The sequence below is a fragment of the Pichia membranifaciens genome, assembly GCF_001661235.1.
Source record: "Pichia membranifaciens NRRL Y-2026 unplaced genomic scaffold PICMEscaffold_3, whole genome shotgun sequence".
In the NCBI taxonomy this organism is placed as follows: domain Eukaryota; kingdom Fungi; phylum Ascomycota; class Pichiomycetes; order Pichiales; family Pichiaceae; genus Pichia; species Pichia membranifaciens.
This window is the reverse complement of record NW_017566984.1, coordinates 244,331-267,514: the sequence shown is the minus strand read 5'-3', so window position 1 is coordinate 267,514 and position 23,184 is coordinate 244,331. Positions and strand designations below refer to the sequence as shown.

At 44.8% G+C, this 23,184-nt stretch overlaps 10 protein-coding genes across 10 annotated transcripts; 8 read left to right on the top strand and 2 right to left on the bottom strand.

Annotated features, from left to right (window-relative positions):
- The first annotated feature begins 142 nt into the window (after positions 1-142).
- On the top strand, positions 143-1,161 carry PICMEDRAFT_16216 (hypothetical protein). The gene is made up of 2 exons (XM_019161124.1): positions 143-278; positions 377-1,161. Exons 1-2 carry the CDS (start codon positions 237-239, stop codon positions 1,112-1,114), a joined length of 780 nt encoding a protein of 259 aa, XP_019017428.1. The 5' UTR covers positions 143-236; the 3' UTR covers positions 1,115-1,161.
- A 72-nt stretch (positions 1,162-1,233) lies between these two features.
- On the bottom strand, positions 1,234-1,800 carry PICMEDRAFT_33701 (hypothetical protein; the record flags this gene model as incomplete). Its single annotated transcript, XM_019162836.1, has 1 exon — positions 1,234-1,800. The coding sequence occupies one exon, from the start codon at positions 1,798-1,800 to the stop codon at positions 1,234-1,236; it is 567 nt and encodes a 188-aa protein (XP_019017427.1).
- Positions 1,801-2,263: 463 nt separating this feature from the next.
- On the top strand, positions 2,264-6,208 carry PICMEDRAFT_72391 (hypothetical protein; the record flags this gene model as incomplete). The annotated part of the gene is made up of 1 exon (XM_019164187.1): positions 2,264-6,208. One exon carries the CDS (start codon positions 2,264-2,266, stop codon positions 6,206-6,208), a length of 3,945 nt encoding a protein of 1,314 aa, XP_019017426.1.
- Positions 6,209-6,361: 153 nt separating this feature from the next.
- Positions 6,362-7,480, top strand: PICMEDRAFT_127924 (hypothetical protein). The gene has a single exon (XM_019159967.1). The coding sequence runs from the start codon at positions 6,515-6,517 to the stop codon at positions 7,040-7,042; it is 528 nt and encodes a 175-aa protein (XP_019017425.1). The 5' UTR covers positions 6,362-6,514; the 3' UTR covers positions 7,043-7,480.
- Positions 7,211-8,656, top strand: PICMEDRAFT_26374 (hypothetical protein; the record flags this gene model as incomplete). The annotated part of the gene is made up of 3 exons (XM_019162445.1): positions 7,211-7,639; positions 7,730-8,173; positions 8,258-8,656. Coding segments are annotated over 3 exons (1,272 nt in total), but the record flags the coding sequence as incomplete, so codon positions are not given.
- Positions 8,657-10,333: 1,677 nt separating this feature from the next.
- On the top strand, positions 10,334-12,256 carry PICMEDRAFT_72388 (hypothetical protein; the record flags this gene model as incomplete). Its single annotated transcript, XM_019164186.1, has 1 exon — positions 10,334-12,256. One exon carries the CDS (start codon positions 10,334-10,336, stop codon positions 12,254-12,256), a length of 1,923 nt encoding a protein of 640 aa, XP_019017423.1.
- Positions 12,257-13,922: 1,666 nt separating this feature from the next.
- PICMEDRAFT_32876 (hypothetical protein) lies at positions 13,923-15,656 on the top strand (the record flags this gene model as incomplete). Its single annotated transcript, XM_019162790.1, has 1 exon — positions 13,923-15,656. The coding sequence occupies one exon, from the start codon at positions 13,923-13,925 to the stop codon at positions 15,654-15,656; it is 1,734 nt and encodes a 577-aa protein (XP_019017422.1).
- Positions 15,657-16,100: 444 nt separating this feature from the next.
- PICMEDRAFT_72386 (hypothetical protein) lies at positions 16,101-16,616 on the top strand (the record flags this gene model as incomplete). Its single annotated transcript, XM_019164185.1, has 1 exon — positions 16,101-16,616. One exon carries the CDS (start codon positions 16,101-16,103, stop codon positions 16,614-16,616), a length of 516 nt encoding a protein of 171 aa, XP_019017421.1.
- Positions 16,617-17,046: 430 nt separating this feature from the next.
- Positions 17,047-18,240, top strand: PICMEDRAFT_58645 (hypothetical protein; the record flags this gene model as incomplete). Its single annotated transcript, XM_019163313.1, has 1 exon — positions 17,047-18,240. The coding sequence occupies one exon, from the start codon at positions 17,047-17,049 to the stop codon at positions 18,238-18,240; it is 1,194 nt and encodes a 397-aa protein (XP_019017420.1).
- A 181-nt stretch (positions 18,241-18,421) lies between these two features.
- Positions 18,422-22,941, bottom strand: PICMEDRAFT_51795 (hypothetical protein; the record flags this gene model as incomplete). Its single annotated transcript, XM_019163158.1, has 3 exons — positions 19,375-22,941; positions 18,989-19,311; positions 18,422-18,922 (listed from the first exon to the last, which is right to left on the bottom strand). The coding sequence occupies exons 1-3, from the start codon at positions 22,802-22,804 to the stop codon at positions 18,422-18,424; spliced, it is 4,254 nt and encodes a 1,417-aa protein (XP_019017419.1). The 5' UTR covers positions 22,805-22,941.
- Between the last annotated feature and the right edge of the window lie 243 nt (positions 22,942-23,184).

The following is a 23,184-nucleotide window of genomic DNA, read 5'->3' as shown; positions in this document are numbered from 1 at the left end:
GAAAGAGAACCCCAGCGGCCGCTCATGGCGGGCGATCGCCCCGCCGCCGGCTGTGACGCGAAAGCAGGACGAGTTGAAACGGACGAGCAGAGAAGCGCAGAGGGAGCAGCAGACGCGTAGCTGTTCTTGCAAGCCTGAAATATGGCGGCTTCTCCTTGCACCTTTTCTTGCCCTGAAGAGTAGCAAAGCCGTGAATATATAGAAAAACACACAGAAACACACATACACAGCTAAAGATGTTAGAGGGAAAATTTGACCAAGCGTCTCTATTGAAAAAAGTAGGTTTTTATCAGCTCTTTTTTGCTCCAAGCACTCTTTTTGCCACGAAGGATACTAACCAGAGAGAAACGCCGCATTGTGCGGTCGCCTCGTACAGATTATCGACTCGATCAGAGACTCGGTGAAGCTTTGTAACTTCAACTGTTCGCAGAATGACGGTATCACCGTGCAAGCGATCGACGACTCGAGAGTCCTTTTGATTGCGTTGAAAATGGACCCGGGCTGTTTCCAGGAGTTCAGATGTGACAGAGACATGGTGTTGGGTCTCGACTTGGAGTCGCTTGGCAAGATCTTGAAGCAGGGTAACAATGAAGACTACTTGACGCTGATTGCGGAAGACAATCCAGACTCGTTGTTGATTGTTTTCGAGGACAAGAAGAAGGACAGAATCTCCGAGTTCTCTCTCAAGTTGATGGACATCGACTCGGACGTGTTGACGATCGACGACATGGACAACGACTGTTCGATAACAATGCCTTCTGCGGACTTCTCCAAGATTGCCAGGGACTTCAAGACGATGAGTGAGTCTCTTCAAATCATTGTCACCAAGGAGTCCGTTAAGTTCAAGGCAGAAGGCCAGATCGGGTCCGGTAGCGTCATCTTCAAACCACACACAGACTTGGACAACCCAGACGAAAGCATCAAGATTGACATGAACCAGCCAGTCAACTTGACCTTTGGTGCAAAGTACTTGAACGACATTGTCAAGGCCTCTACCCTCTCCTCCACCATTACCATAAAGTTGACAGACAAAGCACCTGCCCTGTTCGAGTTCAAGCTTCCTAGTGGGTACCTCAGATACTACTTGGCTCCTAAGTTCGAGGACGAAGAGTAGTCCTGTTGGTTGTTTCGCTTTCTCACCCCATTCTACAGTTCCTGTGTATTTTACTTTTTTTATCTTTATCATTTAATTTTGTCATTAACAAAAAATGTCTATTTACAATCTAGGGGTTATCAATACAATGCTTCGACCGCGTTCTCAAGCTCCGGAAGTTGCGAGGAGCACACCGTAGATTTCTCCGTAACAGGAAGAACAAGTCGGTACGCATCGTGTCGGTTCATGTAGTACCTGAACAATCGCTTGATCCTGATGAAGCCGAAATTTTCATACAACTTGAGGGCTTTCTTGTTGATCACCTCCGTTTCCAAGGTGATCTCGTCGCATTTGTACTTGCTGATCATGAGCATGATGCTTTCCGATATAAGTTTTTTGGCTATGCCGAGGCCCCTGTATTCATTCTCCACAGATAGCATTCCAATATACCCTCTCACACGTGCGTTTCGGTGAGGCTCAACTTTGCTTATTATATTTCCGACAAGCTTTCCGTCATGAAAAGCTTGCAAGCAAAGATCGGGCCAGTTATTGATGAAGAATCGATAAACGTATATTGAGTACGGCTCACTCAAATGCTTGTTCGTTATCGCCTCAACGTCGGCAATCTCTTGATCAACCTTCTCTCGACTCCGCACGGACGTGTCTAAACAGACACTTCGTATCTCTATGTCAGACAACTCCACCATAGTTGCTCGGTTTGTCCTTTTTCTTATAACTTTTGCTTTGTTATTTTCCTTCTTGTAGCCTTCCCCTGTTCTGCCTCCTTGGAAGTTTAGACAAATGGCAGACCCATACAATAGCTCATGTGACCAGCCCGGAACTCCCGTGCACCGCGAGGAAGTGGCTCATTCTTTAGACATCGCTAGTTATCTATCTATCATCTTGAGATGATTGTGAGCAATCACTTCCAAACATGTCTATATTAGAAACAAGCGGGAGTAATACACTCAGCAGCTTGTAAAAGAAACTCTTTGACACAAAGGTTGCCCAATACAGTTTTTAGAGTGGGAACACATTTTGCTAACTGATATTCGTTTGGAAAAGACCGCAATAACGTTATTTGCCACAGTCAAACCAAAGTCCGATAAGTGACTGATACTCTAATATTGTTATTTCTTTTGGCCAAATTTTGTTCTTCAGACCCCAGGAATGAATAATTCAGTATACAACAACAATAACCGACTGTTTTCAGCGTCTATTGTATCTACCTTTTTGAAAGGCTCAACGCTGTTGGATCCTAATCGGTCAGATACAAATGCTAATCCTCAATCGAGCTTATCAATCTACAATGCATTCACAGGTGTGAAAGTGACTGCTCCATTCGATATCTTTAATAATATGGACTCTTTCAAGGTCTACATTGCTCAGGTTCTAAAGATTGACATAGAGCGATTGTTTCTATTGACACCTTTTGGGATAAAGCTAAAGTTCTCCATGATTGTTCATGAGCAAATAAATGAGGTTTTTGCCTTCGATAGAAAATTCTTCAATCCAATGCTGGTGAGAGCTGACCGAAAAGATGCTATAATAAACGAGTTGTTGTCCACTATTGTTAATGATGAACTGATATTCATGATTAAGCCTCGTGAACCACCCATTTTGAACGCAAACATGGACAGTTTCATTAAGGCTATAGAGGCGTTGACTTACGATTCCGAAGAAATTAGGATTAACTCTTCTGATTTAGACTTTGATAGCTTGAGGCTTCTGTTGAATTTGCTTAAAAGGAACTCAGGCTGGGCATCTGCTCTTCTGTCTGATATGAAAAGTGCTCTATTCAACAACGTCTATTATCGTGACTATGAAATTGTTGAAAACATTTTACGAGCTTTGAATTCTTTGATACAGTATGTATCAAACTTATTTGTCAACTTGGAAAAGGAGTTTAACGCTGTGTTGGACACATTTAATAACCTCAAGGTGAATAGTTTGTCGGATAAATGGGAAAGTTGTTTCGGGCTACTAGAAAAAATTTCATTTTCTTACACAGATAAATCAACCAAGCAGCAAAGAACGTTGAATCTCTCTGATCTTATCAATCTGGACCAAACTATTGGTGCTTCAAAGAAGTCCAAAATACTTTCAAAAAAAATCAATAAATTTTTTGGAGAGCTCAGGTCTTTAGTTGAAAACGACATCATCAAGCAAAAGGAGAATATAATAAATGAGTATGAGTCTTATAAGGCACTATATCTAAAACCCGAGTGGGAAATATCAGAGAGAGAAACAATGATCAAATCAAAAGACATTTTTCTACAGTTAGAAAGTCATGTGAATGAAATGACTAGTGACAGTGACAGATTACCTTCTTTCGAGGAATTGATAACTACATCCAGCCAACTATCAACTTATTTGTCACAAGATGCAATTAAAAAAATTATGTCTCTAGTTGGCCAGTATAGATCCCAGCGAGACAATTATGTTAAGCAAATAACTAGTTTAGCAAATGAATTATACGAGATTCAACACAAGTACTCTGCTGTCCGAGAAGAGCTTCAAAAGAAAGTTGTAAGATCAATGCTTTTTGGAGTTGTTCAAATTCAGTTGTCAATACGGGATGCGACCAAATTACTGAACTCTGAACTAGCCTCCAATATTGAGCTTCTGCAAAATAGTGAACTTCAACTATCATTAGTTGTAGATCTACCATTACTGTTTGGCATTTGGGTTATAGCCCTTTTGGGAAATATCAAATATGGTCTCTCATTGAAAAAGATTTCAAGAAAGTCAAATGAAGTATTTGAAATGTTAAATTATATCGAAAGAAACAATCGAACCAAATGGCACGAAGAGTTTATTGAAGGTATAGGAGTAGAGAAGGCGGACTCTATCTTTTTGAGTGACAATGAGTATAAAAATAAATTTATTCTAGAAAATCTTTTCCAGTTTCATCTGACTTCTGATGACGGGGGTAAGATCAACAGTACGCCCACAATCAAGCGGCAAAGCTCAGATACAAGCAATTATTTGGCCTCATTCAATAAAATAATTCAAAACTTTAATGGGTTTCCGAATAAAAGTCATCAGCTTGACACTATTCCGAGCTCTACTACGGTTTACAACGACTTACTGAAAAACTCGAGTATTTCCTATTTTGAGGGTTTGTTAACGTCTGTGACCATGAAGGATATAATGGATTATTTGAAGTGTCTTGAAAACTCAGAATATAAGACAAGTTTGTTGAATCAGCTAAAAACTTATATGAAGGATATGGGACTTGATGAACCTATAAAACTTAATACTAATAAAGAAAAAAGTGTCCTTTACAAATCTGGTAACATTGATGATCTAGGTAGTTTTGATTATGAAGATCAACATTATATGAAAATTTTCAAAAAGTTCATCAAAAGTTTCGAGTCAAGTGGAGTTACCATAGAGCTGAAAATAGGAACACAAAAAGCAGAAAAACCACCCGTGGATACCGGACTAGTAAGAATTTATGAAGAAAGAATACAAAAACTTGAAAATTTGTTACATGAAAAAAGATTTCAGCAGTTTAACAATAGATGGTCGCAAACCAATTCTAATACCCCTATTGTCAACGTTGTTGATAATTCTGCAGAAGAGAAAATTGTTGCCAGTTCATCTGGAGTTCTAGGTAGAAAAACCATCAAACTGCCCCCTAGTCACTACACTGAAAAAATCCAACAGCTCGAAAGGGAAAATCAAAGATTGAATCAAGAAGTTGAAGAGCTCAAAACAAGCCAGGTGGGTGAAGAAATTACGAGGATGAAGAGAGAAATGGAGGTTAATTTCCTTCAGGTCAAAAACTATCAGGCCAAACTTGACGATAATGCTAGAAATCTCGAAGAGAAGGATAAACATATTGAAGGTCTGCAACAGCGAATTGAGAAGCTTTTAGAGGAGAACAAGGGTCTTGAGAATAAAAATTATAAACTAAATTCGGACATTACTGAACTAAATATTCTGAATAAAGATTTATTGGAGAATATGTCGCATAAAGAAAACGAGTTGATGAGCGAAAACCAACTAAATCAAAAGGAAAAAAACGATCTTAAACTACGGATTGAGGAATTGCTTGACATCAAAAATCAATATGATAGGGTAATGGACAAAGTAAAAGACACCGATGGTATAATAAACAATGTTTTGTCAATTTTATCTTTTGCATTCAACAAATTACGTGATCTCAGTAAACTCGTATATGGTGATATGGAAACATTCTGTTTAATTTTGGAGATTATGGGCTTGTTATTAGTGGACGAAAAAAATGGTATGGAAATCAAAAGGGTTAAAGGACTAAGGTATACGAAAAAAGACTTATTTTCGAAAAAGTCCAGCATTGATGAAGTGGATGACGACATGCTTTTTTTGGAAGTTGTTGCATCAGACCTGATTAACGATTCGAGAAGTAAATTAGAGTGGCTTCCGCAAATGGAAGAAAAACTTGAGGAACTCAAAGGATTTTCTTATCAAAGCGATAAAGTAGAGTTCGGGGAAAGTGAAAGTGTAGAAAATACAAACGAAAAGCTACACTCTTCAAAAATCAAAGAGATCGAAGGAATATTTGAATCACTCAATAACTACGATGTTAAGCTGAGATCCGTAATCGAAGTGTATTCAGAAGCGGATCTGGAAGAAAAATATAACGAGTTTATCAAACATACCTTGATTGAGCATGATCTGATTTTAGGGCGGGTGCATAAACGTTTCGAGGATGTCGAGTCTTTAGCCAGGAAGTTACAGAAGGAGAAAGTCAAGCTTAAGGGCGAGATAAAGTCCCTTACTAAAAAAGTATCTCAGCAGCTTGTTTTACGTAACTTTCAGAATGGTGATTTAGTACTCTTTCTCAAAACATTAGTCCCGGTCACAGAAGGGGCCAACACCGAGGACGCGAAAAAGCAACCGTGGGCAGTATTCAACATCGGATCTCCCAACTACTATCTAAAAAGCAGCATACTGAAAGATCTTTCCAAGTTAGAAGAAAAAGAGTGGTTCGTTGGCAGAATCAAGAACATCGAAGAGTATGCGATAACTGAGGAAAACAAAGATAGTATAGACAAGAATCCGTTCAATCTAAATGTCGGAACCAAGTGGTACTACGTGGAAACGAAAGATGACTCTATTGTGTGATGAAGATCCGATTGGAGGAGGAAAGCAAACTTTTTCCGGAATGGGAAACAAAGAAAACAACGTATTTTTTGTTTTTTGTCGCTTCGAGGATTCAGCTGCTTATCTATGGGTTGGGCAAAGTGTTGTATTTTTTTGCGGGGAAGGTTAGCTAGCGGTCGCAAACATAAACATTATCAGACGTTGACCGTGGAATGATCACGTCTTTTTTTGTCCTCTGTTTTGGCTGAGATAGAAAACAGCGGAACACATGGAGGCTACATTGATATAACAAAGAACGACTAGGAAACCCACTAGGAACCGATTCAAATGGATGAGGGTGAATGCTCAACAGATGACGATAACAACTACTCTATGCTGCAGAGGGAGGAAAATATTACAGAGAGGTTGAGCAGTTTGCATTTTGAGCAAGGAAAAAACAGCAATCATGCGAGAGATTATGGATTAACTTTTTTAAAGGTGATTTCCCGAGCGGGGATATCTTTACGGCTTCAATTGGGAGCTACACTTAATGATTTGATACGACTTTTGAGAAAATGGTGCTTGGAGGGTCCATATGCACCTAATATGGGTATTTTTGTATGTTATAGCAGGGGAAAAGAAGTCAGCATCTCGAACACATTTGCTGCTGGTGCACATCATTGGAAGCAGTTGGCGCTGATGATGAAAGAGTGTTTAAAGCAAGAGGAAACTGAGCTAAGATTGGTGCAGATGTCCCCCATGTACCGGTACTATGGCGATTTGTATCCAGACAATGGACGGGATACTAAAGAGCCGGCTCTAGATGGAATCTTTTTTGCTGATGACATGTATAAACATGAATGTATAGAACTGTAATTTTTTGTTTCTATAATTACTGATCTGGCTGAGCGATAAAAAATGGAAATAAAAGGTGGCTCAGAAGTTTCGCCAAGCATTTCTTTTGTACTACATCTTTTCTTATAAAGCTGTTTTTATGTAGCAAGAACAAAACAAAAAGGAGAAATAGAGACAATGTATGGCGAAGAAGTTAATGGATGGCTCTTGAACTCAGAAGTGAGTATTCCCCTAAAGAAAAACTGCATTATCGCATTTGGCAGATTACCACATGACGAGAATGACGACCGAGTTTTCAGAGTGGAAATTGATGACCCACATATTTCTTCAACCCATTGCTATGTGTGGATGATCCAGTTTGATTCAGATACGCCCCCTGTTTGCTATTTCCAGGATGTGTCCACCAACAATTGCTTTGTCAACAACGTACCTGTTGGTAAGGGGAACTACCGTGTTTTGCACAATACGGACTTCGTCACGTTGTACGACACCATTGGATTTCAGTATAAAGTGAACCAAACGGGAGGGCAAGTTACGGAGGTCGGCATAGATAGAAACTGTGAGATCAAAAACTGGGTGGTACTCCCCGAAGTATTAGGATTCGGCACGTTTGGAAAGGTATGCTCTTTTTGATAAGTTGGAGGCTCGTTGCACCATCATATTACTAACGTGAATTACTTTCCCTTTTTTTCAATTTTCTGAATACAGGTCCAGATTGCCTACAACAAGAAGGAGAAAGGCAGATACTACGCAGTGAAAACCATCATGGTGAGCCAGGAGAACGAGCGCAGCAAGATTGAACATGAGATTTTGAGCAAGATCGAGCATCCGAATATCATCAGGATCCGAGAAAGCATCATCGACGAGAAGCAAGGCGCAATGAAGTTGTTTCAAGAGCTAGCTGTTGGAGGCGACTTGTTTTCCTATCTTTCCCAAGACAGTCAGGTGTTGAAGGCACTCCCGGAGAGCGAGGCTGTCGTGGCGCTCTACCAGATCTGCAACGGCTTGTACTTCCTCCACCGGCGTGGGATTGTCCACCGTGACCTCAAGCTCGACAACATCCTCGTCATGGGCGCCCCGATCCGGTACCCGCATTTGGCCATCGGCGACTTTGGCATTGCTAAGCAGCATCTGCCGCTCGGCGAGTCGCAGGTTATGAGCAGTGACTACGTGAACATCGACGACAGCGGCAGCGGTCACGGCCTCGGCCGGACACGAGGCCGCCGGGGCCGGGAGGCTTACTGGATGAACACGATGGTCGGCACGGCCGAGTACGCAGCGCCCGAGATCAACTTGTCCAAGCGCAAGAAGGAGTGCTGGAACAACGCGGAGGACTTCTTCATCCACAAGGGCTGCGACGGCGACGGCGGCGACGGCGCTTCCGCCGCCGCAGCCCGCACCAACAGGTACACCGAGAAGGTCGATAGCTGGTCCTTGGGCGTCGTCAGCCACATCCTGCTCTCCGGAATCTCGCCCTTCTACAGCGACAACCTCGAGCAGACCATCTCCAAGAGCCGCCGCGGCGCCATCTACGTCGACACCAGCGCCCGCTGGACCGCCGTCTCTGACACGTCCAAGCGCTTCGTCAAGGGCTGTCTCGAGGTCGACAGCCGCAAGCGCCTCAGCATCCGGGAGTGTTTCGAGAGCGACATGTTCACCCACGGCGTGCGCAGAGAGCTGATCAAGGCTTTGCTGCGATCCCCGAGGGCGTGAGCCGGCACAATTACTAATGACTAATGGCCACCAACGAGGATCGGCACTGCCGCCTCTACGCGACCCCCCGCTACCACAATGCCGGCTGTCCAAGCATAATAAAACGACCCGCCGTATCTGCCGGCCGTGCAGCCCGTCCATGCGTCACGACCACTTAGTGCCCACGCTAACCCCCGTCCCGCTGCTGCTGTCCCGCCGAGCTCCACGTCCACCCTACGTCCGTCCCCGCCCGAGACGTCTAGTCGTCCGAGCCGACACCCGCAGCCGGGCCGGGCGCGCTGGGAAAAAGCGGAAGCGGCGTGTCGGGTTGCTGCCGGATTGGGGCTCCGGCAGCCGACGGGCAGGGCCGGAGAGTGGGCTGGAGGGCGCAGGACAGGGGGACGACGGGCGGTCTGGCGGGCCAACAGGACTGCCGGGGCCGTATACCATGCCAGACACCATGCCGGGTACCGGCTGGCAGCACCCGGACACGGGAGAAAGACGGCCCCGTGCCGCAGCGGGCATACACAAAAGGGGCCTGCGGCAAGGAGACAGCATCACCAGCATCGGTCGGGGAGACCCCCCAGGAACGAGTCTTCGTTTTTTTCATGTATTCTTTCTTTTTTTTCAAGTTGGTGCTGGATTTTTTTTTTGCGTCCGTGTCAGTCTCGGTGTGCCTCCGTTCTGGGAGCCTGAGCTTTTGCCTTCTTGTTGGTCTTTTCCTGCTGGCTCCCCGTGTTTTGGGCGAATCGTCTGGCGTCTTGCACACAGATCGGCAACACACCTATATATCTCTTTGTATATAGCAAGAGAGACATACACGGGAGGAACGTATATGTATGCACAGAACGCCTGAGCCTGACACCCCCTCAGACAGACACCCCCTCATAGACACGTCAGACACGCACACACACACACTCACACCCACGCACACACACACTTCTGAACAAGACAACACTGTACCACCGCCGGGATAAGCTGTCCACACACACGTTTTTGCTCGACCCATCCGATTCACCGATCAACGATCCGTTAGCAGTATCAGCACCCCTCCCACACTGATATCCGTCATCTCACACAGCGTCTAAAATCGCCGCTGAATCCATCTCCCCCACTCTATTATATTCGTCACTCCACGCTATTTTTCATTTGCTTTATTGCTGGTTGAAAAGGTCGACACTTCTCCTTTGTTTTTCATCCTTTTATCCTACTTTATTTTTTACTTCATTTCTTTTCACCTCATTTCGATCTTACTGAGACAGTTTATAGAATCAAAGCCCCAGAGCAAAGATCTCCACCACCAGCGTCACCACCAGTACTAAGAACCAATACATCTCTTGGGTATTTCCATTCTTCCCACATCTTATTGCATAGACTATATCACTGCTTTTATTTCTTATCATTCTATTACTATATTACTATACTGCCACTGCCATTGTTACTATCTTCCAACTTTTAGTTTATCCATACTGATCCATCCTATTTTCAGTCTACCGAATACAGTTTCATTGCCATTGCCACCATTTATATGCTCTCTGATCATTCACTAATAAGAATCAACAACAGCCATAAACACTACATTTTTCAATCTTCAACATTTAACAAGCATTCCAACTCATCATGTACAGCAACAACCCTTCTTACGACGCCCACTCAAACCAGGCTTCTCTGAATACCATGAATACCATGAACACCATGAACTCACTCAGCAACACTGTCAACACCCCTACTTCCACGTCCTCCTCCCAGACCTCTATAAACACTAACGGTCAAATTCCTCAGTTATGGATGGGAGAGCTGGACCAAAGATGGGACGAGTTGACCATCAAACAGATTTGGACCAGTTTGTTGAGCTCCATGGGTATCGTTGTTCACTCCGTCAAGTTGATCAAAGATAAGCAAAGCTCTCAGTTGGGCTTGGCCAATGCAGGATACTGTTTCATAAGATTCCACAACTTTGAAGATGCCTCCAAAGTTTTGAACACATTCAATGGAAAACCAATTCCAGGCACCAATAACCAGCACTACTTCAGACTAAACTGGTCGTCGGCTAACATACAAGCTGCTGCAGTTGCCGCTGCCGCTACCAGCACTTTACCATTGACTGCATCCTCAAACCCGGTCGAGTACTCGATCTTTGTCGGTGATTTGCCTCAAAACATCAACGAACAGATTCTTTTGCAAACTTTTAAATCCAAGTATCCCTCATGCACCAGTGTGAAGATAATGGTTGACCAAACAACAGGTAACATCAAAGGCTATGGGTTTGTTAAGTTCCTCAATGAAGATGAACAGAAGAAAGCGCTGGTCGAGATGCAAGGTTGCGTTCTTTTGGGGAGAGCGATCAGAGTATCAACTGCTTCGAAATCAAACTCCTCGCTTCCAAATACCAACAGTGGGAATAACAATGGAAATGTTACGTCAAGCAACAATAATAACACTTTCTCCCCATTGCTGAGCACAACTTTAACTTCTCATTCGAATGTGTCCAACACGTCATTGAACACCAACATGTCGCCATCCACTATGATGTCTTCAAATAGCTCTATTCCTGCAAATATTAATGCTGGTATACCACAGCAACAACAACAACTGCATCAACAACAGCATCAACAGCATCAGCAACATCAACAACAACAACAACATCAACAACAACAACAACAACAACAACAACAACAACAACAACAACAACAACAACAACAACAACAACAGCAGCAAATTCTTAACAAATTTAATTCACAACAACATCAACCTCAATCTCAATCACAACCTCAATCTCAATCTCAACAGCAACAGCAACCGGGAAATTCACCCCAAAACCTTTCCAATAGATCGTTGTTACAGCCATTACCGCAGAACACCTCTGTCCAGTATTTTAATGATCCTGCAAATACTACTGTTTTCATTGGTGGCCTCAATGTTCCTTTCTCTGAGAAGCAGATGTTTGATCTGTTTTCCAAATACGGTAACATCAGCTACGTGAAGATTCCTGCAGGCAAAAACTGTGGGTTTGTCCAATTTTTTCATAGGGCAAGTGCAGAAATGGCCATCAACGAGATGCAAGGTTACGACATTGGTGGAGGATGCAAAATCAGAGTTAGTTGGGGTGCTAGAGCTGCTCAAAGAAGCTGGTTTGCAAGACAGCTTCAACTACAGCAGCAACAGCAACAGCCACAACAACAACAGCATCTCTCTCTGAGCCACTTGGCACAGATTCCTGCACCCGCTTCGTCGACTTCATCGTCGTCGTCGACTCAGAATTTGGACCAGCTGTCCAACAACGACATCAACGTGTTGCTGAACATGTCAAAGAACCAGAGCATGGCTGACAGTTTGGGTCTGTTCGACTCGTATGTGAATGTGAACGACACGATGTTGAACCTGAATGGATACTCCGTGGACCAGTACAACTTCCAGAACGAACAAATCCCATACAGCAGCATGAGCTCCAACGATGAGCTGAAGCTGAACAAGTTGTTGCTTGCGGCCCGTGATGGGAACCTCGACCAGTTGGACCTTGGTTCCAACCTCTACAACTCTTGAGGTCCCCCTCCTTTCTTACCCACCTCCGAACCCTACAAGTTCTTCTATGTTGCTACAATGTTATGATATTGGTGTTAACCTGATCTTGCTTTTGCTTTTGCTGTTTGCTGCTCAGTCGTCAATCTTCACTTCTGCAAGCACCCGGCACCAACGAGCAAGAAGCCATCAAGCCCTTATTACCACTAATATGTTTTGATTTTTATCATTCTCATTTCTCACTATCATAATCGTTCCCATTCTCATTCTGACTCTCATTGTTTTTGTCCATTATCGTTATAATTTTCATTTTCACTTTTGTTTGCTTTCAATGGTTTTATTTCATCACTATTTTTTCCCCACTTTTATCCATGTCTTTCTGCGGTGTTCCGGCATCCCTCATGTTATGCTATACGTTTTTGCTATGCTGTTATTGTTATTACTGTTCTAATGTTATTACTGTTGTTGTTGATATTGTTGAATTTCCCGTCCTGTTCCCATAAGCTTTCTGCATCTACATTTTCTTAACCACACCTCATCCTCTCCAACTCCTTACTATTTATCTATCTATCTATATCTATATCTATCTATCTATCTACTTATCCATCCTTCCACCTATCCAGTTATTGTTTTCTTTTTTGTTTTTCTTCTTTCTATAAACCTACTACTTCCATGCTTCTTTATATTAACTCTCTAATAACGATTTTAAGCTCTGCATGCACCGCCACCGTCCTCATGCCCTATACCCGCTGGTGCATGACGTAGAATTTCCTGCCACCTTTCGCCGTCACAGAAATGCCGAGGCCTTTAGGGCATTGCCCACAATGCCCCCGAAACGCCCTACGCGCGCCCCGCGCCTGCCGTTTGGCAGGTGGAAAAAGTGTCACTTTTGACACCTTTGACGTCAAAGACATAGTGACACATGTGTCAGTGCAGCCGCCAAGGCGCCTGCGGCCGGTACAGGCCTGGCATTGGCGCCGGTGGAGGCTGTCGGACGTTTAATGCCAGTTTTCCCGGGCATTTCGGACCCATTGCCTTGTGCTTGCCCCCCCTCAACGAGGCGCCTGCTACTGCTTCGAGTAGCGTGGGCACGTCCTGCGCCGGAGCGCTGTGGCTGTGACAGGCGATGGACCGGGAAGTTCCTGGCGAAGACAACGGCGAAGCCTGGCACCGTCGCCGGTGCTGCTGGCATTAACAGGCTTTACGGCGACGGGGAAACGGGCCGGACAGAGGATCTCATTCGATGTTCTTATCAGCAGAGCTCATCTCTCGACGAGAAGTGTAGGAAAGAGAGGGGACGCTGGTTTTTTTTTCCATTGTTTTCTGTTTCGTCACATCCCGGTTCACTATTTTTCATGTCCTGTTTCGTTTCGTCATCTCGTCATCTCCACCAGCTCAGTAACGAGCGCCTTTGTTGCTCGTATCCTTTCTTCCCTCCTCCTCTTTTCGTCCTTCTTCCTTTTTCTTTCTTCTTTGCTGTCTTGCTCTCTTTTCTTTTTCTTTCTCAGTTTTTTTACCTCAGGTCTTTCAGACAGCACAAAAGACAGAGGCAACATAGTAACATCACAGTATGTCTGCGTTTGCTGCTGATGACTACGAAATGGAACATTTCGGTGAGGGGGTGACCCCGACACACCCGGACAGCAAAATCAATCCGACGGTGTCCTACGCGGAAAGCAAGGCAAACCCTATGGTGACTTACGAGGACGAGACCATCAGCAATGCTGGCTCGGTTGCATCGAAGGACGCCTACGCCGCCAGTGCCACCGGCGAGAAGGTAGGCTTTTGGAGAGACTTTATCGACGGTTTCAAACAGCTCGACTTGGGGGACATCGATCCAAACTTATCCGAAACAGAACGGGCGAACGTGATTGCCGCCAGAACTCCGTTAAAGCGTAGTTTGAAAAACAGACATGTGCAGATGATTGCCATTGGTAGTGCCATTGGTACTGGTTTGTTTGTTGGTTCTGGTACCGCCTTGCACACTGGTGGGCCGGCGTCATTGGTCATCTGTTACTTTCTCATTGGTACGATGATTTTCTGCACTGTGCAAGCATTGGGTGAGCTTGCTGTGGCCTACCCTGTGGCAGGGTCTTTCCTTTCCTTGAACACTCGGTTCATTTCTCCGATTTGGGGGTTCTGCATGGCATGGAATTACGTGCTACAGTGGATCATTGTCATGCCGTTGGAGTTGGTTGCATCGTCGTTGACCATCAGATACTGGAACGACACTATCAACTCGGCGGCCTGGGTTTCGATCTTCTACTGCTTGATTGTCTTTATCAACTTGTTTGGTGTCAAGGGTTATGGTGAGGCGGAGTTTATCTTCTCGACCATCAAGGTGACAGCCATTCTCGGGTTCATCATTTTGGGTATTGTGTTGAACTGTGGAGGTGGACCTGTTGGTGGCTACATTGGGGGTCGGTACTGGTACAACCCGGGCGCCTTCCACCACGGATTCAAGGGCCTATGTGGTGTTTTCACTACAGCTGCGTTCTCCTTCTCGGGTACCGAGTTGGTGGGGTTAACGTCTGCGGAAACAGCCAACCCAAGAAAGACGTTGCCGTCTGCCACAAAGCAGGTTTTCTGGAGAATCACCTTGTTCTACATGGTCTCGTTGGTTTTGATCGGTCTCTTGGTGCCCTACAACGACCCACGGTTGATGGGTAACTCTTCTGCGGACGCCGCAGCGTCGCCCTTTGTCATTGCGATCAGAAATGCCGGGATTAAGGGCTTGCCATCGGTGATGAACGTTGTCATTTTGATTGCGGTTCTCTCTGTTGCAAACTCGGCGGTGTTTGGCTCGTCGAGAACGATTGCGTCGTTGGCCGACCAGGGGTTCGGGCCTCGGTGGTTTGGCTACATTGACCGGAAGGGTCGTCCGCTTGTCGGGGTTGGGATTGCGCTTGCGTTCGGGTTGCTCTGTTTCCTTGCGGCCTCGGACAAGGAGGCGGTGGCGTTTGCGTGGATGATGGCGATCTCCGGCTTGTCGTCGGTGTTCACGTGGATGTCGATCTGCTTCACGCACGTGCGGTTCAGAAGAGCGCTCAAGGTGCAGGGAAGAAGCACCAAGGAGTTGTCCTTTGTGGCGCTCTCGGGCGTGTGGGGCTCGCTGTGGGGGGTGTTGTTGAACGTGTTGATCTTGATGGCGGAGTTCTGGTTCTCCTTGTTCCCGACGAACAAGCCCGACGCATACAACTTCTTCGAGAACTACTTGAACGCGGTCGTGCTAGTCTTCTTCTTCCTCATCTTCTTGGTGTGGAAGAAGTTCAAGGTGACCTTCCTTGTCAGAGCGAAGGACGTCGACCTCGACACGGGCCGCCGTGTCGAGGACTGGGACTTGCTCATGCAGGAGATCGAGGAGGAGCGGGCCTACATTGCGTCCAAGCCCTTCTACTACAAGCTCTACAAGATGTGGTGTTGATCTGCCTCTCTTCCTCCTCCTCCTTCCTTCCTCCTTCTCCCTTCTCCCTCTCCTCAAGAACACAAACACAACCTCTTTTCTAGCTCTTTCCTCATGGTTCTATAAACAATACATAACATAAATGCACTTCTGAACAGCATTCCGTACCCCTACTCCGTACCCCTACTCCGTACCTCCCTTCCTTCCGTCCCCTACCCCGTCTTCACCTTCTCACTCGGATAAAACACGTCTGCAGCCGAGGCCCGGCCCCGGACCCGTCCTTAGAAATCCGTAGCGGGTGATTGGGCGAGCAGTCGCGGCCTGGCGTTCCCAGCAGTGGGGGCAATGGAGAGGGGATGGAGGTATATGAGCCTGTTTCTGCTGAGGTTGTTGCCACTGAGAAGGCAGAAGAGGGGACACGAAAGGAAGTCAGGGAACGAAGCCACCGACAAGCACACAGCAAGCATGTTCAGCGCAGCAAACCTCACCAGACTCACACGGGCCTCCATGGCCAGCTCCGCCAGAGGCGGGATCATCAGACCTAGCCTGCACATGAGAAACATCATCACGGTCAGAGCCACGCCTGTGGAGGAGGAGTCGATCCTCGTGGCCCAGAGAAAGAACAGACCGGTTTCGCCTCACTTGGAGATCTACGAAAAGCAATTGACGGCCGTGCTGTCTGCGCTCCACAGAATCACCGGGGTCGGCTTGGCGGCCGGCTTCCTGGTGGTGACCAGCTCCTACGCGGTCGGGCTGGTCGACACGGCATCGCTGGTGACCTTCTTTGCGGGCCTCCCTGTCGCCGCCAAGGTGGCCTTCAAGGCCGTCGCCGGCGTCCCCTTCGCCTTCCACGCGTGGAACGGTGTCAGACACATGGTGTGGGACTCGGGCCACGAGGCCAACATCAAGGGCGTCTACAAGACCGGCTACGCCGTCTTGGGCTTGACCGCCGTCTCCGCCTTGGCCTTGCTGTTTGCATGAGCGAGCCCCACACGCATCCACCGCCACCCTACCTCTCTGCCGGCGCCCGGCGTCCGTCTCCACAGAGCAGCCGAGTCTCTCGACGGACCCGTCCCGGCCCGCAGGACACGCCACGGCCTCCAGCCGTCCATCTGTAGTAGCCCTATACACATATTCTACATCTACATCTTCTTATTTATTATTCTATTCCTATCCGCCTGCCACGGTCGCCTTCAGCCGCCATCATGAAACATCGCGGCGTCTGACGTAACCGCCGCTCCGAGTGGGACCCCGCTGCTGTGCTCAGGAGACGGCTGGTTCTGCTCAAGAAGAGCCAAGAGGAGCATGCCGCTGGGACACGCACGCTGCTGTTGGAAGACAGGAGCCAGAATTGGGACTGTAGAAGGAACCACTGTCAAGACACACGCAGAGAACACGCAGAGAACACGCAATGGGCTTTTTGGGCAAGAAGTGGAACGAACTAGTGTACACACTCACCTCGAACGACCGCTACGCCGGCTACCACTCGTCCAAGGCCGTCAGATCGCTTGGGACAGAGTCGGACGACAGTGACGCAGAGGAGGCGAAGGACACCGGCGGCGTTGCTAGCGGGTACTCTGATCAGCTCGACGAATCCGGGTACTCGGCGGACGAGAAGCAGCAGGCCCAATTGGTGCTAGACGCCTGGCACATCATCGAGGACGTGATCAATCTTGACATGAAGGGCGCCGCCGATGGGTCCAACAGCCACTTCACACTCAACCCAAAAAACTACGACTTCGAATACGAGGACGAGCTCGACAACATCGACGACATCCCGGACGCAGAGGACTTTCTGAACTCTCTCTCGAGCCCCTGTACCGTTAAGGACTTGCATGTGGCACAGAAGCACCTCGGCGTCAGACTACCTCTCCCGGTATTGCAGTACTTCATGGTTCACGATGGCCAGGAGATCCCTCCGTCCTCGACCCGCAAAATAGGCATCATGTACGGCCTCCAGCTCCTGAGCTTGGCTGAGGTCGTCACCATGACCAACTATTGGAGGAAGGTCTCCCGCAAAGAGTCCAACGCCAGGTATGCCGCACAGGACTCGTTCGCAAAGGAGGAGAAGCAGCAGGAACGGGCGCTCTACGAGAAGGAGGAGAAATTGATTGACAACGACCCAAACTTCCAGATCGTGAAGAAGATCGACAGAATATCCGAAAAAGACCTCCAGAACTACCCGGACTTGGTGAGAAACATGTCTACCCACTCCAAAAACGACTACATCAAAAAGCTTCCTGACCAGAAGTCGTACCCTCCAAAGAAGGTCAAGTTACAGTACGCAAACCCGAACTGGATACCCCTCGTTACAGACAACACGGGAAACCACATCGCAATCGATTTGGAACCCGACACAGATGGCATTCCCGGCCAGGTCATCATTTTCGGAAGGGAATATGACACAAAATACGTCATTGCCGACAACTGGGGACAGTTCATGAACAAGTTCGCTCTCGATTTCGAAGACGCCGGACGCTGCAACCTCGACTACGACAGTGAAATGGGCCAATTCGACCTGGCATACCTAGACAAAAAGGGCGAAATCGTCGACGAAGGCTATCTCTACGTCCTTGCACAAAGGACATTGGGCAAAGACATTTAACTACTCTACATCGTTCCTTACCTTTGGCTTTTTTTTCTTACCTTTCATTTTCTTACAATCTGCATTTCTCGTTTCTTCTCTTTCCTTCTCTTCCCCTCCTTCCCTTCTGCCCTTCCTTTCTTTGACATCTTTATACTTTAATTGGCATATATGTATGATATATAAGTTTTATACTCACAGCTTATTCAAACTCAGAATAATTATCATCAGATTCATTTACGCTAACGGCTTCTTCCTCGCTGTCCAACGTATAACTCTGGATCGGAGTTTTTGACCTTCTTGCTCTTGTCGACCTTCTTGCTGGTCCACTGACAGAATCATCTTCATCTTCTCCACCACTGGTCAAATCAACACTTTGAGAATAGCCTTCCTCATCATCATCACTCACAAGTGACGTCTTCTTTCTGCCGTTCGTAGCTTTTTTTGCTGTCGTTTTCTTGCTAGACGATTTTGCAGATGTTGTCGATGGTGCTGTTGGTGGTACTGTGGTTTCCTTTATGCCATCATCGCCATCCTTGAATGCCGAAGAACTAGCAGTAAATTCCTTGAATATAGAATCAAAGTCATTCAAATCTTTTGTCTCTTCCTTTGGGGCATCTGCAATTTCCTCTTTCTTGACTTTGGTCATCGTGGCCTTACCGTTAGCACGTGGCTTTTTTGCTTTCGGTTCAACACTATCTTCCTTTTTTTCCTTCTTCACAGGCGTCTTCCTTGGCTTAGCCTTGGTTGTAGTAGTATTTCTTTTGACTGGTGCTTTGCGCTTTCTCTTTGTTCCGTTCTTTTCACCACCATTAGAAACAAGATTAGATCTATTTTCTTCATCCTTTTTCAAAAACTTTTCCCACTCAAGCAAGAACTCCTCAATATCTTCGTTCCACAAATCCTTAGGTGATTTCTGTAACAATGTGTTGAGTAACTCTTCTTTTTCCCCTTGTAATCTTAGCAAAGCTTCATATCTTTCTCTCGTCAAAGACCAAATAGGCATACCAAGCAAATAATCGTACAAAAGCGAAAGGTTCCTCTTATGAACAACTACTAACCCAGTACTCTCAGTCCCTGTTGCATCTACTGCTCCCGTGGTCACAGCATCCAATTCTCTATCCTCTGTTTCTTCTTCTTCCTCCTCTTCATCACTCCCGTCCTTCTCCTCAACCTTAACAGAGGAAGAATGTTTCAAATTGACAGGTTCATTGTTTTTGTCAAAACCAGGAAAATCTAGTCCTTTCAACTCTTCAACTAAAACCTTTTTCTGTTTATTACCAACAATCAAATCACCTTCAATGATCAATTTCACAAACTTGGCCTGCGAACTAATCTTTTCTAATTGATTTGAGTACTCTTTCACCATATAATTTTTTCTTTTCTGATAAAAGTCCAAACGAATGTAATAGTAATCTTGTATTATTTCATTCACATTTGAATATCTCTTAATTTTGCAATTTGGATCAAAAGCAACCATATTGGAGCTACTTATAGTTGAAATTAATTTAAATCGTTCTAGGAGTCCTGTTCTTCTGGATTTCTCCATCTCTTCGTCTGACAATTTCACTATAAACTTAACACCAACCCCATGATCTTCCTCCATATCTTTGATCCATGCCTTCTGTTTATCTGATCCTGCTAAGCCATTCAATAAAAACTCTTTCATTGTAATAGTCCACATTCTGGCGGGTAATTCAGTGATCTCTAAAGTATTATCGTCTATCTCTTCAATTTTACCTTCAAGTCTCCATCTGTCTTTATTGAGCTCTCTAGTTATAGTGCCCTCCCATCCTCTAAACCATGGTAGCATTTCTTTCATTTCTTCACCTTTCATTAGCAGGCGAATGTTTTCAATAATATCAATCGGGTTAAAAGGTGGAATACTTGTACTCCAACCAGATCCAATACCTTCACAACCATTCACCAAAAGCATTGGTAATACAGGAGTATACCATTCGGGTTCAACTGTCTGTTCATCATCTTGCAGATATTTGAGTAGAGGGTTATCTAAAGGATTGAAAATCTTCTTAGTGATTTTGGATAACTCAGTGAAAATGTATCTCGCTGCAGCTGCATCCTTACCACCTGCTGCTCTCGAACCAAAACCACCATGGGGAATCAAGAGATTTAAGTTGTTGGAACCAACGTAATCTTGTGCCAAGCCAATAATGGATTGCATTAATGACGCTTCACCATGATGGTAACCAGTATGCTCCGAAATGTAACCTTGCAATTGAGAAACTTTGATTTCATCCTTCAAGTTACGCTTATAACAAGCATAAAGAATTTTTCTTTGAACAGGTTTGAAACCATCCATAACGGAAGGAATGGATCTTACATTATCCGCCATGGAGAACAAGATAAGTTCTTTGTTGATAAATTCTGAAATTGGGATATCAGTCAAAGTTGGATCCAAATAAGTTCCTGGCTGGAAAGCTCCTAACCATTCCTTACGGTCATCGGCCTTCTTTTTAGAAAATGCTAGATCAATTGATGAGACGTCTTCCTCTTTCAAAGCGTCAAATTTTTTCAAGTGCTTGTCTAATTGGCCAAAATACTCTCTCATTTCTGGTGCAGAAGAGGTACCCAAACCCTTGTAGTACTTTTGTTTATATGAACAAGTAGTACCTTCCGTTTCTCTCCAATGTTCATATTCTGGCATGGAGTAAAACGGAATAGTTTTTCTTCGATTCGGACCACTCATGATGGTAATTTTGACAATCGGAGTAATAAATTCAATCAAAAAGTTTGGTATTTCCAATAATCCCGGAAATGAGGTCTCCAAGAAGTTTATAATAAGACCTTTGATGTGGGAACCATCGTGATCTTGATCGGCCATAATCATGATTCTACCATATCTCAGTCCCTTGATATCATCCGGACCATAATGTTTCTTATGTTGTAAACCCATAATTTGTTTGATGGCTTGGATAGCACCACTTTTCATGATTTGATCGGTACCTGCTTCTCGAACGTTCAAAAGTTTACCTCTTAAAGGAAAGCATCCATAAAAGTCTCTACCAACAACAGCTAAACCAGCAACAGCCAACGATTTAGCAGAGTCACCTTCTGTTAGAATTAGTGTACATTTGTATCCATCTTTGGTCCCTGCCTTATTTGCATCTTCCAACTTCGGATATCCTGTAATTCTACTTTTCCTTGAGCCGTCGTTCTTTTTGAGCGCTTTGTCCGCATTTGCTTGTGCAATGTCTAGAACTTCATCCAAAATACCACAAGAGAGAACTTTCTTGACGAACTTGTCGGGAAGCTCTAATCTCTTACCTCCAAATTTAGAAGGCTGAGTTGTCAAGTATTCTTTAGTTTGGGAGGTAAAGGCAGGATTTTCAATCAAACAATTAATGAATAGAAACATTTTACTTTTTATTTGAAATGGCTTAATGATCGCCTTTTTATTTTTCTTTTTTATTTCATCTGTAATTTTTCCCACTAGCATGTTGGCAACATAGTCAACATGTGTACCGCCAACGGTAGTTGCAATGGAATTAACAAAGGAGACTTGATTAAAGTTACCGTCCGAAATACAAAAAGCAATTTCCCACCTATCATTGACGATCTCGTGAACAATTGTTGGTAACTTTTCAGGCATCGAAGGCGGAGGCTCGGAGCCATTCTGTTCAGAATCGTTAGCTGATTCTGCGTTCTCCTCACCTTCAGTCTTGATGTGTACAGGGACGTGAGGGTTTTCTTCTTTTGCCATCTCGATTGCTTTGACGTAGAGTTCGACATATTGCTTGAAGTTGTTTATCTTCAAAAGCTCACCATTCAAAGTTACTTTTATACCTCTAACAGACCCACTCACATCATAAACTCTTCTTTTGAAGACGCCTAATATATTCTCATCCAGCTCTGTCATACCAAACTTTTCCAGATCAGGTTTGAAAATGATTTCAGTAAATTCGGACTGTTTTTTGTACGCTGTGATTTTCGGAGTTCCCTTTTCAGACATATTATTTCTCCAAGTTTGATTGTACTCCTTACCATTTGACTTATCGGCGGTATGCACAGTAAACTCCTTGGAAAAAATATTACACAATTTAGCACCATAACCATTTCTACCACCAGTAACTTTCTTTTGATCATCATCATAGTTCGAGGAAGTTAATAAATTACCAAAAATTAATTCTGGTATATAGATCCTTTCTTTATCGTGAATCTCGATGGGAATACCTTTACCGTCATTTTTGACAGATATGATGTTCTCTTCAGCATTTATCACAACATCGATTTTCTTCATAGTCGGATCTCTTATCTTGTTATCGGCAGCATTCACCAAGATTTCGTCAAAAATCTTGAACAAACCTGGAACAATTGAAACAACTTTTTTCTCCATACACTTGGTAGCATCATTAAAAATCCATTGCTCTGCTGAATGCTTTTCGACGGACCCGATATACGTATCAGGTCTTTTCAAAATATGCTCCAATTGAGATAGCTTTTGGTACTGATCAGAAGCTGAGGTTTTAGATTTCGGCTTTGCTCTCGAGTTGCTTGGCTTGGCTTTCTTCGTAGCCGGCTCTTCGTCTGAGCTGTAATAGGCGTCGCTGCCGCTACCAGTGCTCATTTTTCGAATGTAGCAACCTGTACGAAACGTGTGGTATCTAACAAAAGGAAAATGATTTGCACTTGACTGCTTTAGGGTATAAAAAGTACTGAAACTTCTTAAAGGGGATACTTGGTGACTCGGTAATCGAAAAAGCGCCAGCATAAACACCCTTCCTTCCATCCAAAACTTTTTTTTAAAAGATTAGAAAGACACGAAACAAAATAAACAACACGAAAAGGAAGAGAAATCTAAGAAATTATTAAAAAATGAGAAATTAAAGAAAAAAATCTCCATAGAAATCCAAACACAGATTTTGATTCAATTTATTTACGTGCGACATAGTTTGTGTCGCGTTGCGACGTATCTATTGTTGCGGTCACCCCCTATTCCCTCGCTTC